This window comes from Halictus rubicundus, chromosome 4 (genome assembly GCF_050948215.1).
Source record: "Halictus rubicundus isolate RS-2024b chromosome 4, iyHalRubi1_principal, whole genome shotgun sequence".
In the NCBI taxonomy this organism is placed as follows: Eukaryota; Metazoa; Arthropoda; class Insecta; order Hymenoptera; family Halictidae; genus Halictus; species Halictus rubicundus.
In genome coordinates, this window is record NC_135152.1 from 14,373,697 (window position 1) to 14,389,724 (window position 16,028).

A 16,028-nucleotide genomic window follows, 5' to 3' on the forward strand; every position below is an offset into this window, starting at 1 on the left:
GGCACGAATAAATTGCAGGTTTTTAGAGAAGCTGCATAAAAAATTTTAACAAAAACAAACCGTCAGTTTTCAATAAAACTTCTTCAGCGTTTCGGAATGCTTAAGTTGCAACGTTCCTCAGAAAAAAATTGAGTCCACAAACAGTAATGACAGATCAAAAGTAGGCAGCATGAAGTTAGTTCGATAATTCCTACCAGGTTAATAGAGAAATTATTTTATTTAATTTTTTCATAAACAGTTCCAGGGCCCACCGATCACGAATTCTTTATTTCTGTTATCTTAAGGTAAGTTAATTGCATTTTTATAATTTGTATACTAAACCCGTATCGAGTCAATTTTACAACACAAATAAAGTTCTCCATTGCAATAGATATGGACCACATAAGAAATGCAATTATATTTACAACTGTATATATTCATAGCATTCTTTCATTACGTTCGCACAGTAGCATCTTCTCAACACGTTTGTAGTATAGATTTATGGTGATGGTGTCATTAGAACTAAATGGAGGTAATATGGTAAATTCAGGTTGTTTAGTTTTGGAGTAGTTTATTTACTCAAGACAGTCACATCGAATTTAGAACACATTACAGAAATTCCAATAAAGTGCTTGAAGATTTTCTTCGATGATCTGCCATCATGTGAATCAATCCCAATTCCTCCAGAGGCTCTTGGGTTCGGCTTCCGGCTATAAAGGAAAAATAAATGCGCGAACATTAGTATAATTTCCACATACCATGTAGGTAAATATACGTATAATATAGCAGCATTACAGCAGAATGGAATGCGCTGAAGAGACGCATAACATTATTGCAACGATATATTAATCTTCAATATCATATAGTAACTATGCATCACACTCACCTCAGCAGCTGCCACCCAGAAGTATCCCAGCATTACAAGGAGAAATGCAGGTAACAAAGCGGAACGAACACTTTTCAACATGTTTGCAGTAATCAAGTATAACGGTTTGTTGAACATACATGATTGTTTGTCGGTTGCTGTTTATGTACTCCTTCCTATCAGTTCCTATCAATGCTATACTGCGTTTGAATATAGTTACAGGTAGCCCATTTAGTACAAAACTACGTTTTTGTACAAAAATAAAAAGTTTTATGAGCGATATTTGTATCAGTAAATGTGATTCGTGACAAGTTGTAATGTTTTCAACGTGAGGTAGAACATGTGAGTCGTGCGACATTAGGAGGCATAAGTATATTGTTTAACAACTCCATGGTTGAAAATGATAATACTACAGTAATCTAAAAGTCCAAGGCTTCTTCAATGGGATCTACGTATAAGTTATATGAACCAATATTTACACTTTGTTTTTCATTTTATTTTACGGAAAGCTACAGGATCGCCAATTCTTACTGTCATCATGACGAACAAAATTGTATCCTGTTGACCTTATCATCCCCTACATGCTATGAATCCTGGTGCACATCTACGACCTCTATTTTTTTCATACCAGTTTCTGGTAGCTGCTTTAGCAACGATACCTTCAATATTAACGCGAGAGCACTGAGAAATGTTAGACTCTTCCATTTTGAGGTACGGTCTCATATTTGCTAAATCATGACAGTGCACCTGTGAAGATTCATTTGAGAATTCAATTGAAATAGATATGGATCACATAAGAAATAAAATCATATCCTTATATACGTTACTAGGAATCATTGATTTTATCATCTCGATCGAATCAGTATCATCTCCATATGTTTACACTATAGATTTATAGTGACGATGTCAAAAATAGAAAATTGCGGTAAGGAACTAAGGTAAAGTCACGTGGTTTAGTTTTGAAGTACTTTATTTCCTCATGGCAGTTACATGAACTTTAGAACACATAGAAATTCCAATACACATTGCCTAATGCTTTTCTTCGTTAAGCTGCCATCATTTCAATCATGTCCAACACCTTAACCTCTGCTCCCGCACACTCCCTATAGGAACAAAATAAACACATGAACATCAAGATTATTTAAATATATTGTATGGGTAATTATATAATGTATCGAGCAGTTAAATGTGAATTTACCAGACACATATGCGCTACTGGAGGAATACAGTCGCAGAAGATGGGCTGAAACGACACGTTACATTATCCGAAGGATATATTAATCAACAATATCATTTAGTAACTATGTTTCTCACTCACCTCAGCAGCTGCCACCCAGAAGTATCCCAGCATTACAAGGAGATATGCAGGTAATAGAGCGGAACGAACACTTTTCAACATGTTTGCAGTAATGAAGTGCAACGATTTGTTGAACATACACGATTGTTTGTCGGTTGCTGTCTATATATTCCTTCCTATCATTGCAACGCTACGTTTCAAAATAGTTATAAACTAGTCGTGACGGTCTTACGTGAAAACCGTTCATTTGGCACAAAATTATGTTCTAAAATAGAAAGTTTTATGCTTGGGTTTTTTGTATCAGTAAATGTGTTTCGTGACAAGTTGTAATGTTTTCAACGTGAGGTAGAACAGAGTCGTGTGAGATTAGGAGTAAAAGTATATTGTTTTGATACTTAATGGTTGAAATTGGTATTACTATAGCGTCCTTAAAGTGTAAGGATTATATTAAACGGACCTGTAAGGAAAGTGAACCCCATTTACGTTTTGTATATTATTTTATTATACGAAAGACCGCATGTTGCCACACTGTACTATCGCGATAACAAACAAAATTGTATCCTCTTGACGTTACCATCCCCTAGATGGTATGAATCCTGGTGGATCTATGCGACCTCTATTTTTTATCATAGAAACTGTTTCTGGTAGCTGCTTTAGCAACGCTAGAACTACGAGAGGGATGAGACTGTCGCTCTTAAAAGGTACAGTTTGATAATTGTTGAAACATGACAGTGCATCTGTGAAGATTCAATAGTATATCCAGTTATTTAGCCACGTACTACAAGACAAATTTATTGAATTTCCAATGAATGCATTTTTATAATTTCTATAATAAGACCTAATCTAATCCATTTGGAGACGTAAATAAAGTTCGCAATTGAAATACAGGTGGACCACATAAGAAATAAAATCATATCCGCAAATACATACATTACTAGGAATCATTGATTTTTTCATCTCGTTCGAATCAGTATCATCTCAATATGTTTACACTATAGATTTATAGTAAAGATGTTAAAAATAGTAAATTCCGGTAAGGATCTAATTGTAAGGTAAAGTCACGTGGTTTAGTTTTGAAGTACTTTATTTCCTCATGGCAGTTACATGAACTTTAGAACACATAACAGAAATACCAATTCACAGTGCCTGAAGGTTTTCTTCGATAAGTTGCCATATTGTTGCAAGATTTGAATCACACCCAATACCTTAACCTCTGTGTCTGCACATTCTCTGTAGGGGCAAAATAAATACATGAACATCAGAATCCTTTAAACGAACTGTATAGATAAATATATATCGATCAGATAAATACGAATTTACCATGCATTGAGGCCATCGTATTTTACATCCCATGGGGCATCGCGGTTGCTGAAAAGACAAGTTATATTATTCGAACGATATATTAATCAACAATATCATTTAGTAACTATCCTTCTCACTCACCGAAGCAGCTGCCACCCATAAGTATCCTAGCATTACAAGGAGAAATGCAGGTAACAAAGTGAAACGAACACTTTTCAACATGTTTGCAGTAATCAAGCGCAACGGTTTGTTGAACATTCATGATAGTTCGTCTTTTGCTGTTTATATATTCCTTCCTATCAATGCAAGTCTACGTTCGAATGTAGTTACAGATAACTAGTCGTGACAATCTTGCACGAAAACTGTCAATTTTTGACAAAATTATGTTCTTAGACGAAAATAAGAAGTTTTATATTGGATGTTTGTATCAGTGAATGTGTGTTGTGACAAATCGTAATATTTTCAATGTGAAGTAGAACACGTGAATCGTGTGACATTAGGAGCCATAAGTATATTGTTTAACTACTTCCTGGTTGAAAATGATAATACTACAGTGTTCTTAAAAGTTCAAGGCATCTCTAAAGGAACCTACATATAAGGAATGTGATCCAATAATTACAATTTGTATTTCACTTTGTTTTACGGAAGCTTACAAGGTCGTCAATTACAGTAACAATTCAATGAAATTCCAATGAATGCATTGTTATAATTAGTATTATAAAACCAAATCTAGTCAATTTGAATATGTTTATACTGAATATTTATAGTGAAGGTGTCAATGGTAGTAAATGGAGGTAAGGTAATACGGAATGACCATTGTGCCACTGTATCTGTTGACCTTCCAGTAGATGCTATGAACCCTGATGGAACCCGGAGATCTCTATTTTTTCATACCAATTGTTTCTGGTAACTGCTTTATAACGCTACTATCAATATTAATCCTAGAGCTACGAGAGGGATAGGACTGTACCATTTTAGAGGTACAGTTTCACAGTGAATATTTTGCATCTGTGAATATTTGTTTGGTAGACCTATTTATTTAGACTCATACCACAAGAAAAATTCATTGAATTTCCAACGAATTTATGTTTATAATTTCTATAATAAAACCTAATCTAGGCAATTTGAAAACGTGAATAAAGTTCGCAATTATATATTTGATGATGTCAAAAATAGTAAATTGGGGTAAGATAATAAAGTAAGGTCACGTGGTTTAGTTTTGAAGTACTTTATTTTCTCATGGCAGTTACATGAACTTTAGGAGACATAACAGAAATTCCAATTCACAGTGCCTGGAGGTTTTCTTTGATAAGCTGCCATCATTTAAATCATATCCTGTACCTTAACGTCCGCACCTTGCCTATCGGGACAAAATAAATACATAAACATTAGTATACCTTAAACATACTGTACAGATAAATATATAATATATCGAACAGTTAAATATGAATTTACCCGGCATCTAGCCCCTACTGGTGCATTACACCTGCATGAAATGGGCTGAAAAGACACGTTACATTATTCCAACAATATATTAGTGAACAATATAATTTAGTAACTATACATCACACTCACCTCGGCAACTGCCACCCAGAAATATCCCAGCATTACAAGGAGAAAAGCTGGTAACAAACGAACACTCTTGAACATGTTTGCAATAATCAAATGTAACGCTTAGTTGAACATTCATGACAGTTTGTCTTTTGCTGTATATATATACCTTCCTATCAATGCAATTCTAAGTTCGAATGTAGTTACAGATAACTTGTCGTGACAGTCTTGCACGATAACTGTGAATTTTTTACAAAATTAAGTTCTTGTACGAAAATAAAAAGTTTTATGCGCGATGTTTGTATCAGTAAATGTGTTTCGTGACAAGTCGTAATATTTTCAACGTGAGGTGGAATATGTGAGTCGTGCGACGTTAGGAGTCATAAGTATATTGTTTAACTACTTCATGGTTGAAAATGATAATACTGCAGTTTCAATATTAAAAATACTCCATTTAAGAGGTACGATCTCATATTTGTTAAATCATCACGGTGCATCTGTGAAGATTCATTTGAGGAGTCAATTGAAATAGATATGGATCACATAAGAAATAAAGTCATATGCATATGTACATTACTAGGAATCATTGATTTTATCATCTCGTTCAAATTAGTACCATCACAATATGTTTACACTATAGATTTATAGGGAAGATCTCAATAATAGTAAATTGCGGTAAGGTAATAAGGTAAAGTCACGTGGTGTAGTTTTGAAGTACTTTATTTTCTCATGGCAGTTACATGAACATTAGAACACATAACAGAAATTCCAATACACAGTGCCTGAAGGTTTTCTTCGATAAGTTGCCATGATTTGAATCGGACCCAATAGTTTAACCTCTGGGTCTGCAAATTCTCTGTAGGGGCAAAATAAATACATGAACATCAGAATCCTTTAAACGAACTGTATAGATAATTATATAGAGATCAGATAAATATGAATTTACCCGGCATAGAGGCGGTGGTAGTTTACATCCCGGCGGGCATGGCGAGGGCTGAAAAGACAAGTTATATTAATCAACAATATCATTTATTAACTATGTTTCTCACTCACCTCAGCAGCTGCCACCCAGAAGTATCCCAGCATTACAAGGAGAAATGCAGGTAACAGAGCGGAACGAACACTTTTCAACATGTTTGCAGTAATCAAGTACAACGGTTTGTTGAACATACATGATTGTTTGTCGGTTGCTGTTTATATACTCCTTCCTATCAATTCCTATCAATGCTATACTGCGTTTCAATATTGTTACAGATAACTAGTCGTGACGGTCTTACATGAGAATAACCCATTTGGTACAAACTACGTTTTCGTACAAAAATAAAAAGTTTTCTGCGCGATGTTTGTATCAGTGAATGTGTGTCGTGACAAATCGCAATATTTTCAACGTAAGGTAGAACGCGTGAGTCGTGTGACATTAGGAGTCATAAGTATATTGCTTTAGTACTTTATCATTGAAATTGATATTACTATAGCGTCCTTAAAGTTTAAGTATTATATTAAAGCGACCTATAAGGAAAGTGATTCACTATTTACGTTTTGTATATTATTTTATTATTCGAGAGACTACATGTTGTGTCATATCTTTACTATCACGATGAATTTGCATGAAACACATTAATGTTGTCGCACGATTTTTATTTTTCAGCGGGAGTCTGTACGTTGCAATAATGAGTGCCCTACATTGAGTAACATATTTTGGAACGTTCGGCTTGAATAAATTGCAGATTTTTAGAGAAACCGCATAAAGCACTGTTACAAAAACCTGATACACCAGCAGTTTTCAAAAGAACCTCTTCAGCGTTCCGGAATGCATTTGTATGGAAAGTTTCGGTGAAATGTGCAAGAACACCTTTGAATTGCATACACGATGCTTATCTAACTGGCAATTACATTTTTTCGTTTAAGCAGGAATTTTCCACGCAAAAAAACACTAATTGGGTCAATGAAAAACTGCATTGACGGATCCAGAGTATGTACAGTGCTTTCTCTATATCTGTCCCCAAGGCCTGGATGATAACAGTGTTGTTGTATTGTTGACATATATCTAGAATTCACTGTAGTCTAAAGTTACTCCAGCAATCCTGAGTCGAATGCATTAAGTAACAGAGTAACAGAGAAATTGTTTAATAAACAATTCGATGGCCCACCGATCGCGAAATGATTATTTCTGTTATTTCAATCTAAGTGTATTGTTTTTTAACACGATAACTCAGTCGTAGGAGATGTATAAACGCGTCTGAAATTCAATAACTCTGGGCAAAATGAGTTCATTGTTGCTGTCTCTGTACTTCTTGTATTAGCATTTTACATACATCACACTCTCTGAAGCGACAGCAAAAAACTATTTCCCATTATTTCTCCTCCTAAAGTGTCTCTGCCAGTATAGATCAAGTGTCTGATGAATAATGAACTTGGTGGGAATGGTTATTTTCACTTTGATGTACGTGAAGTAATGGGGTACATACAGTGCTCCAACCTGATTTTTGTCACTTCGCATTTTTATCGAGATATGAGGGACACCTTAAGTTTTTCAATATATTTTCTAATTATAATAATACTAATAATTTTCTTATAATTTCGTTTGGGATTATAGTGCAAAAGACGATTTTTAATCTTCCATTTGGCACAGAAATAATGGTACTAATTAAAATTACCAGAGCATTTTTACCTAGTATGCATTTTACTTTATCTCCCTTAGGGGAACAGAATGTTAATTGTTACTGCCGCGGTGGCAGACCATATTTGCTTTTTCGTAACATTATGAATCGGTTTGTCTTTATTGTATTAAACCTAGTAAACAATTCAATAGTGATGATTATCATGATTTCGGTAGTAATAGTCAAACGGTAATATTGCTCTGAGTGGGTAGTAATAATTCATAATGCCGTGTTATTAACGTGTAAACCTTTTCAAACATGAAATAACGGTTTCCTGCACTTTTCGGAAATAGGTCGAGTTCTTCATGCTGTAACGTAGTTCCAATTTAGTGTAAAAAGGTGTGACTAGAACCAGTTCAAAATAAAATATAACTTTCTTGGCACTAAGTTTTACACTATAATTCACAGGGTAACCTTCTGGTTTGGGTTGATTGAAAATGGCATTTTGCATTGTGAAAATTCTTTATTTTCTTATTGTGTATAAGATGTGTATGAGGATGACAGCGCTGGGATTTCTACCACAGTTCATATTTTAGGTCTCCGGTTTTACACCAATTAATAATTATATCTTTTATTGTTGAAATGCTTTATTCGTTCATGGTATTCAGGTTGTTAATACACATTACAGAAATTAAAATATGCAATGCAATTCTCATCGATACGCTGCCATTATCTGATTCATTTTCAGTTCCTTAACCTTGGCACTGGCGCTGAAGATAAAAGAAAGGCAACATGAACATTATTACTATACCTTGCGTATGAATTATATTAAATTAATGTAGTATATTAAATATTCAAGTGTAGAGTATACTAAATTATTATATAGATTTTTACCCGACATCGCCGTCCTACTGGTGCACTACAGTCGCACGCAATTGCCTAAAAAGACATTATAGGCATTATTGTAATTATATTTGAATTAATAATATTAAACAGTTGAAGTCTAAGTACACCACACTCACTTCTGCCATTGCTGTCCAGAAGTATCCCAACATTAAAAGAAGGGAAACAGGCAAGAAAACGGAGCGAACTACTAGAGACATGTTCCTTTCGTACAATTCGAAATGCTGCTCAATACTGTTGAACACTTTTTCACCGTTCTTTATATATTCGTTCTGATTATCTTTGTAGTATATTTACCTACAGGTACTGTGACACGTGCTACACATTTGGCGTGATACGAGTAATCACAAAGAGATTTTTTCGTGACTGTATTACTGCAAAATCGTCGATTTCGATACTGTACAACATCACTTCTAATAGCACTTCTAATCTGAATAGTCAAATTTTCGTATGGAAACATATATGTTTCAATAAGAATTGTTTACAGCAACTGTTTTACCTTTAAATGTTCACAAGGGATTGACATCATCGTGAAGTTCTTGCCAGATTTCATATTACATAAATAATATATTTGATATTATGATTTATATCAATAAATTTCAATTTAATTGAGGTTTTTAATTTTAAATTCAATTTTAATAAGGTAGTCGAGTGTGATTGATAATGGTAAGGTTTAAGAATGGAATCCACACTTTACAATCTTAATTTCGATTGATCAAAATTTATGATTGTTATTTTTGTGATAATTTATTATCTCAAGGCATTCAAATCGAATTCAATATAGGTGGGAGATATAGTCCAATGCATAACGATCGTCTTCTTATTCGAACTGATCAACCGCCACGTTGGCACAATTTCTAAAAAAAAGATGAAAGCAGGAACATTATTATTACTTGTGTATAAACTGCACAGTGAATTAAGTAGCAGAGTACACAGCATATTAACATTAGTTTTACCGAAGTCAATTTGGCTGATCTGAAATATTCTATTTGCTAGTGCTGCAGTCATAAGGGTGACTTTATGTGAAATAATTGAATAAATTTTATCGTTTTGGCACATATTACAATGAAATCTGAATAAATAGAAACTAAATAGAAACTAAAATAGAAACTAGTCTGTGCTAGTGTTAAATAATTCGATGTAATCTTACCCGACATTGCCATGATTTTGGCATCGACGTGTATTGCGAACAATTGCACCAAAGGGGCTGAAAAAAATGTACAAAATAATTTAAATAATACATAACTGGTATGGAATATATCAGGAATGAATTGTAACATTTTGCTCTCCTAATAATAAATTCGTACCCCTGCTTCAGTGGGCATAGTATTAAGTGTCATCAGAACAATTACACTTATTAAGAGGAATGCGATACTGATCGCCTTTAACATGTTGCTAAATGTAGATTTCAACAAATTTTTTCATATTAGCAAACAGTTTTGTTCTTTATATACCTTCCGCGAGCACGAACATCATGCTATTAAGATTTTAATCGCATATTAAAATAATGTTTCGTGACAGCGTTATTAACTTGGCATCCATATTTAAATTTATCATTTTTCGGCTAAGTATGTTACAAAAACTGAATTAGAAACACAGAATATATATATTCATTATTCATATAAGAATTATTATACATACAGAAGTAATGAGAAATATTTATAATCACAGCTCTCACGGACTACCCACAATTAGTAGCGTGTACTGTACAGTAATTATAATGATAATGAGCAACATTATTCCAACAGTTTACAATTGTTTTAACAAGAATCCTATCGCTATTGTTGACAGCAATACCTATCAGTAGAAAGCCATAGTTAATGATAAAGAATACACGTGGAAGTTTGAAACATTTTATCACTGAAACGCGTGACAGCGTGATTTTATACGAAAAATATTATCGTTGTCACGTTTTTCTGATATTTTCGACGCAATTCCGTACATGTTGCAAAAACGCGTTATAATTTCACCGACATAAATTACAACATTTCGCTTGGATAAATTGCATGATTTTAGAAAAACTTCATTATGCAGTCATATACTTGATAATGTAAAGAAAACTCTCCACTATTTTTAGACGCGGTAAATCGCTTATGAGACTTGATTGAGCTAGGTCCATTTTGACCTAAAGTCATAAACGTTCCATCTAAATTGTAATCTCTTAGTAACCAGATGAAATTATTAAATAGTCATATTAAGTCCTATTAAAATAAATTAAAGAATTTGAAATTTGCACTGATTCGAATAGAATCAATTAACAGACTAAAAGTGGCACAACTTACAGCAAAGGAATTAGGAGAAATAATCTTATAGTTAGGATCGAATCGGAGCGACTGAGTCGCTGGGAAGAGGCAAGTGGCTCATCGAGTACTTGATTGTCCCCATTATTTTAAGAAAAATTTATTAACTATTAACTCGAAGAGTGTCACGGAAGTTCTATGTGAATGTTTAAATGTCGCAGTCGGGTATATAAAGCTGCGAAGCAAAAGGCGAGTCGTCATTGACTCAAGAAAAAAGTGAAACACCGCAAAATGAAATTCGCTGTTTTTGCACTTTCCGCACTTTTGCTGTCGGTATTCTACATAATGCCGAATGAAGCGGTGAGGAATTAATTAAACAAATTTTGTTTCTTCCTACAAAACTTTTATCCTATTCGTTGCACTCATGTCAACGTCACGTTAGTTGTTCTGCGAGGATGACTTCTAAGTAGATTATTGCGAACAACTGCGTTATCATTAATTAGTGAATTATACAAGCGAATTATTTTTAATATCGATTTCTTGCTGAAACGCATATCTTCCCGTTTTGTGCCTTAATAACTATTAATGTTGCTAACAACACAATAATTATTTTGCTCTTGTTTGTTTATTAGACTCGAGACCGTAGAAGTCCACAGCTCATTCCCTTCCCCCGTGTTGGCTGACTATACCATATTCTCAAATGTTCTACTACAATCAAAGTGTCTGTCACTGAAAACGAAATAAAATGTATTAAATATCAAAAATGGAATTTTGTTTTATTTTGCGTGTATTACCATCGTTTTGATACAATATCTGCGTCATAGTTCGATAGTAATTTATAGAAAAAGAACAACAATGAGATAGTCTTTGTCCAAAGGAAACACACATGTTCAACCTGTTATAAACGAGAATTGTTGAATCCAGAATCGAAATTTTCGAATCACACTTGACTTGATGGAAAGGATATGTTAATTCTTGGTCAGATTACGTATTTATGAGCGTTATTGATTAAAAACATTTATTAACTATTACCTCAATAGCGCGGTCACGAAAAGTGCATTAAAAAGTTTAAACGTTTGTGCCGACACGTATATAAAGCAGTAAAGTGTACATCGATAATAGAGAAACCTAGAATTCTACAAAGGAACCATGTTTGGAAAAATGAAGTTTGCCGTCGTTGCACTTTCAGTGCTATTGATGTCATTGTTGTATTTCACGCCCTCGGAAGCGGTAAGGAATTAATAAAACATGTGTAGCACGCTCTACAATATTTAATTGCAAATTTGATGAATATTCAATTATCCCAGTTTAGTAGAAGAAATAATCAAAAAATCGTCACAAATCCACAGCCTTTTGTTGTCTTTTATTTCCATCTATTTCTTAGTACACGAATTGCATTTAGCTAAGTATGTTTACTTGATTGCGTATGTTCTCCTAATTATTTATCAGGCCCGGGAACGTAGACAACTAGGACCAGGACTCACACCTCGTCTAGGTTGAGCATCACGGTACAAGCGACAATTTTCAATATCGGAAAAATTGGTGTCAAGAAAAGATGAAATAAAATATATTTACAAGTTATAAACATTTCTTTTATACGAATCATAGCACCCAAATAGAAAGGGATATGCACTGCATTACTCCTCCGTTTACGAATAGATTACTCGCTCTACTTTTAACGAAGGGTATTATTTATTAATATCCAAAACCAGTTACGAATGACTGAGATATAAATGTTTCATTGTCTACGTTGCAGCTTTATACAGGGTGTTTCCGAAATCGTGGTACCAGCGGCCGGGAGGTGATTCAGCATGCAAAACCAATTGGAAAATAGGAATAACATTTTTTCGTTCAGCGCCTTGTTTTCGAGAAAATCGAGTCTGGAGATCCGTCGGGTTTGCGTGCTCTAGTATTTATAGGAAGTAGAACTGGTCGGCCATGATCAGACGCGTCAGACAATTCCTACTTAATAGCGTGCGTATTCGCTGAATTTTCAAATCCGATTTACTCGAAAATGAGGTGTCAAACGAAGAAATATTATTTCATTTTTTCGAATTATTTTTACATGTAAATTATCCCCTGCCCGGTTGTACCACCCGTACGGCCACAGCCTGTACAGTGCGCTCTAAAATATTTAATCGCTAGATAATTACTAAATTATCCTACTCTAACAAAAAACAACAAAATAGTGATTATAAATCCGTAGCCTTCTGTTATCTTTTATTTTCTCTTTTTCTGTGGTGCGAAACTTGCATTTAGAGTGGTCCCGTTTAATTGTTTATCAGGCTCCAGTCGGTGGTCACTCGACCATAGCACCATTCGATCCTCGTCTTGGTTGAGCATCACGATGCAAGCGACAATTTTCCACGTAAGAGAAATTAATGTCGGGAGAAATAAAATAAAATACACTTACGAGCTATTAACGTCTCTTCTATTGGTGTCATAGCTTCTCAGCACAAAGAGCTGCGCAGTGCGTTGCTCCTCTGATTGCAAATTAATTCTATTGTAAACGAAGGTTCTTATCTATTAACAATTATATCTAGCGCAATATTTCTAATTGATTGCATATTTTCTTTTTTGAATTGTTATCAGGTCAGAGACCGTAGAGAGGCACAACGACTCACACCGCGCATTGGTTGATCATGGCACAACGTGACAAGTGATGTTTTCTAATGTAACAGAAATTGATTTCATGTAAAACTAAATAAAATATATTTACGAACTGTAAACTTTTCTTTTATCACAGTGTGCGTTTATGATTGTGTGCTCTTCCGTTTACGATTTGAATATCCGCTCTATTTTGTATCATTAATAAACTATCTGTGGAACTATTTCTAAGGAACATATGATGATTAAAGGAAAGGATAATATAATTAATGCTAACAATTGGAATCGCATATTTTATTTTCCGTACGGTTACATTACTGTCTCGGTGACAAACGAAGCCTGCATTACATTGGTAACATCAGCTGCTATTATTAACATGAGAGCATCATTAATGATTTAGTTGCTTCAAATCTCAGTGATTTGCACCTACTGGATGGAACCTAGTAAACAATTAAACGAGAATTGGTTGTTCTGCTCTTATCATTTAATAGTATTAACAATAAGGTTTTACATACCTTTTGGTGATTTATCCCCTGGGCCAACCCGCTGGGCGTGGCCAAAGGGCCTGCAAAATGGTGTAGATAAGTTGCAAATATTCCAGTTATGAGAATAATATCAATACTAAATCTATCGAGCTCTAGGACTGATTGGTATATGTTAAATTATTATTATAGAAATGCGAAGATTAAATTTGTTCAAGTATAGTACAGTCTTTATTACAATGTATGCTTGAATTATGAAATTCATTGAATCAATTTTCATGACAAAATTCTCAAAGTTTCATCAATTGCAAAAGTTCGTGTTAAAATTAATTTGTTACCTCTGGGGCAGCTATAGCGTAAAATGATGATAAAACAACCACGGCTAAAACGAGGAAAATGCGATTTGTTGGCTGAGACATGTTGCTGCGCGCGGTCTTCTCTAGCAAAAGCACGAACCATACAGCCCTAAAATTGTTTAACTACATATTTAGATAACTCAGTCACGAGGAACGTCGACAACTCTACGGAAAAATCGTAATTCGAAAAATTAATAAATTATTATTAATCGTAATTCGATAAACTATCGCCCACAGTTTCTTGTCTAACTACTTTGTGGAATGTAACAAGGACAGAGGAAATTGTAATTAATGCTAGCGACTAGAATTCTGTATTTTATTTCTCGTTACATCACTGTCATAATGACGAACAAAGTTTGTATGACAGTGTTGACATTATCGATCGTTAGTTTCTTCAAATTCCACTGATTTGTCCTTACGAGATCGTGCCTGGAATAGTTATCAAATGTAATCAAATATAATAATTTTCTCAAATATGAAATAATAGTTTTACGCACCTCTCGACAACAAATTATCCCAAGGGTTTCCTGTGTCGCCTTCTAGCCTAAGAAAAATATGTACACACGTTATAAACATTCTAGTTGTAAAAATAATGTCAGATCACATAACCGTATCAGAGGGTATAATGTAAAATGGGCAATGTGCACAGTTTGTTTCTTTATTTAGAAGAAACGAACTGCGTATTATTACGTTCTTAATCTCTTTTAAATACCATATTTAGTGTTCACCTCTTGGCTTCGTAGATATCTACATCGTGACTCAGACAACATTATACTGAACATGACTAATTCAAAAATATGTATCGTTTAATCGTTAAATTTTACTTGCACAATTTTATGTAAAATTTATTGTATTCTAACTTGACAACTCAGTCACGAAGAGTACCTTTTGAATTTTCAATGCGCTACTGCCTCGTATATAAAACAGTGACGCGAGTCAAAAATTTCATAAGAAAATCATGTTCCCGAAAATGAAATTGTATTTTCTCGCTGTGTCCGTATTCTTAGTATCAACGTACTGTATTGTACTCTCTAAAGCAGTAAGGAAATTATTCAATAACTATCAGCTGTAATCGAAAATTTTGGTGCAGAAACCGGGTAAATCTAGAGTTTAAAAATTACATGATCATTGCAACAAACAACCTGGAGTATGTCTAAATTTATAACAATTCGACAAGTAGAATTTCACTGAAAGAATGAATTTGCCCAGTTTTTACACCGAGGTACTCAGTCAACAACAGAGTAATCACATCATGTTAAACTGCTTTTAGGATGATGGTAAAAGGAATGACGATTTCATACGCTTTGGATAATTACAGTCACAACGTTAATTACCACCTCTGTTATAACAATCAAGTGATTGCATAAATAAAAATGTTTCTACTTCCTGTTCACTTTGATATTATTTCACTGTTTAAAACACTGAGAAATTCGATAAACAGAAGTATGTCAAAATTCGCACGTGTTCGATAATGACTATAATTCCCGTTAATGTGTCTACGTAATCAGCACTTAAAAAATGTTGAAATTACTTCACAACAAATGAAGTTATCACTCGAGTGCGGATGTGAAATTGAAACTACAGTGAAGATTTGATCTACGCCCTATCCTCGGGTCCGTGCTGTGACATAGATCGTGTAGGGCTACTATTTACAGGTTTAAATTATTTCAAATTATATCGTGTATATTATTTTCAATGTATTAAAGTTATTAAAGAAAGTATGAACTTCCCAAATTGGTTTCTACTTTTTGTAACAGACACGGAAAAGTGTTATTTTCCTTAAAGATCTATGGTAATCACTCCCCGCTTCGACTCTAACATTCCTTAAACACAATAAATAGTCCAT

The 16,028-nt window shown here is 34.1% G+C and overlaps 1 protein-coding gene and 9 long non-coding RNA genes across 11 annotated transcripts; 3 read left to right on the top strand and 7 right to left on the bottom strand.

Moving 5' to 3' along the window:
• Positions 1 to 530: 530 nt before the first annotated feature.
• LOC143353553 (uncharacterized) lies at positions 531 to 1,063 on the bottom strand. The gene is made up of 2 exons (XR_013082166.1): positions 866 to 1,063; positions 531 to 689 (listed from the first exon to the last, which is right to left on the bottom strand). It is a non-coding gene; the product is annotated as an uncharacterized LOC143353553 (long non-coding RNA).
• A 733-nt stretch (positions 1,064 to 1,796) lies between these two features.
• On the bottom strand, positions 1,797 to 2,305 carry LOC143353071 (uncharacterized). The gene is made up of 3 exons (XR_013082055.1): positions 2,163 to 2,305; positions 2,043 to 2,087; positions 1,797 to 1,947 (listed from the first exon to the last, which is right to left on the bottom strand). It is a non-coding gene; the product is annotated as an uncharacterized LOC143353071 (long non-coding RNA).
• A 902-nt stretch (positions 2,306 to 3,207) lies between these two features.
• Positions 3,208 to 4,190, bottom strand: LOC143353072 (uncharacterized). The gene is made up of 3 exons (XR_013082056.1): positions 3,585 to 4,190; positions 3,462 to 3,509; positions 3,208 to 3,371 (listed from the first exon to the last, which is right to left on the bottom strand). It is a non-coding gene; the product is annotated as an uncharacterized LOC143353072 (long non-coding RNA).
• Positions 4,191 to 4,655: 465 nt separating this feature from the next.
• On the bottom strand, positions 4,656 to 6,564 carry LOC143353552 (uncharacterized). Of its 2 annotated transcripts, XR_013082164.1 has the most exons (3): positions 6,048 to 6,203; positions 4,899 to 4,943; positions 4,656 to 4,803 (listed from the first exon to the last, which is right to left on the bottom strand). It is a non-coding gene; the product is annotated as an uncharacterized LOC143353552 (long non-coding RNA). The 2 variants fall into 2 exon arrangements; XR_013082165.1 differs by lacking the exons at positions 4,656 to 4,803; positions 4,899 to 4,943 and adding an exon at positions 5,699 to 5,988 and having other exon boundaries at positions 6,048 to 6,564.
• Positions 6,565 to 8,216: 1,652 nt separating this feature from the next.
• LOC143353073 (uncharacterized) lies at positions 8,217 to 8,768 on the bottom strand. The gene is made up of 3 exons (XR_013082057.1): positions 8,617 to 8,768; positions 8,489 to 8,533; positions 8,217 to 8,364 (listed from the first exon to the last, which is right to left on the bottom strand). It is a non-coding gene; the product is annotated as an uncharacterized LOC143353073 (long non-coding RNA).
• Positions 8,769 to 9,044: 276 nt separating this feature from the next.
• Positions 9,045 to 9,914, bottom strand: LOC143353074 (uncharacterized). Its single transcript, XR_013082058.1, has 3 exons — positions 9,805 to 9,914; positions 9,648 to 9,704; positions 9,045 to 9,354 (listed from the first exon to the last, which is right to left on the bottom strand). It is a non-coding gene; the product is annotated as an uncharacterized LOC143353074 (long non-coding RNA).
• A 1,088-nt stretch (positions 9,915 to 11,002) lies between these two features.
• Positions 11,003 to 11,501, top strand: LOC143353076 (uncharacterized). Its single transcript, XR_013082060.1, has 2 exons — positions 11,003 to 11,097; positions 11,370 to 11,501. It is a non-coding gene; the product is annotated as an uncharacterized LOC143353076 (long non-coding RNA).
• Positions 11,501 to 13,466, top strand: LOC143353864 (uncharacterized). The gene is made up of 4 exons (XM_076787468.1): positions 11,501 to 11,524; positions 11,778 to 11,967; positions 13,023 to 13,105; positions 13,330 to 13,466. Exons 1-4 carry the CDS (start codon positions 11,501 to 11,503, stop codon positions 13,375 to 13,377), a joined length of 345 nt encoding a protein of 114 aa, XP_076643583.1. The 3' UTR covers positions 13,378 to 13,466.
• Positions 13,467 to 13,623: 157 nt separating this feature from the next.
• On the bottom strand, positions 13,624 to 14,266 carry LOC143353075 (uncharacterized). Its single transcript, XR_013082059.1, has 3 exons — positions 14,165 to 14,266; positions 13,860 to 13,909; positions 13,624 to 13,784 (listed from the first exon to the last, which is right to left on the bottom strand). It is a non-coding gene; the product is annotated as an uncharacterized LOC143353075 (long non-coding RNA).
• Positions 14,267 to 15,117: 851 nt separating this feature from the next.
• Positions 15,118 to 15,575, top strand: LOC143353077 (uncharacterized). The gene is made up of 2 exons (XR_013082061.1): positions 15,118 to 15,221; positions 15,453 to 15,575. It is a non-coding gene; the product is annotated as an uncharacterized LOC143353077 (long non-coding RNA).
• Positions 15,576 to 16,028: the final 453 nt, after the last annotated feature.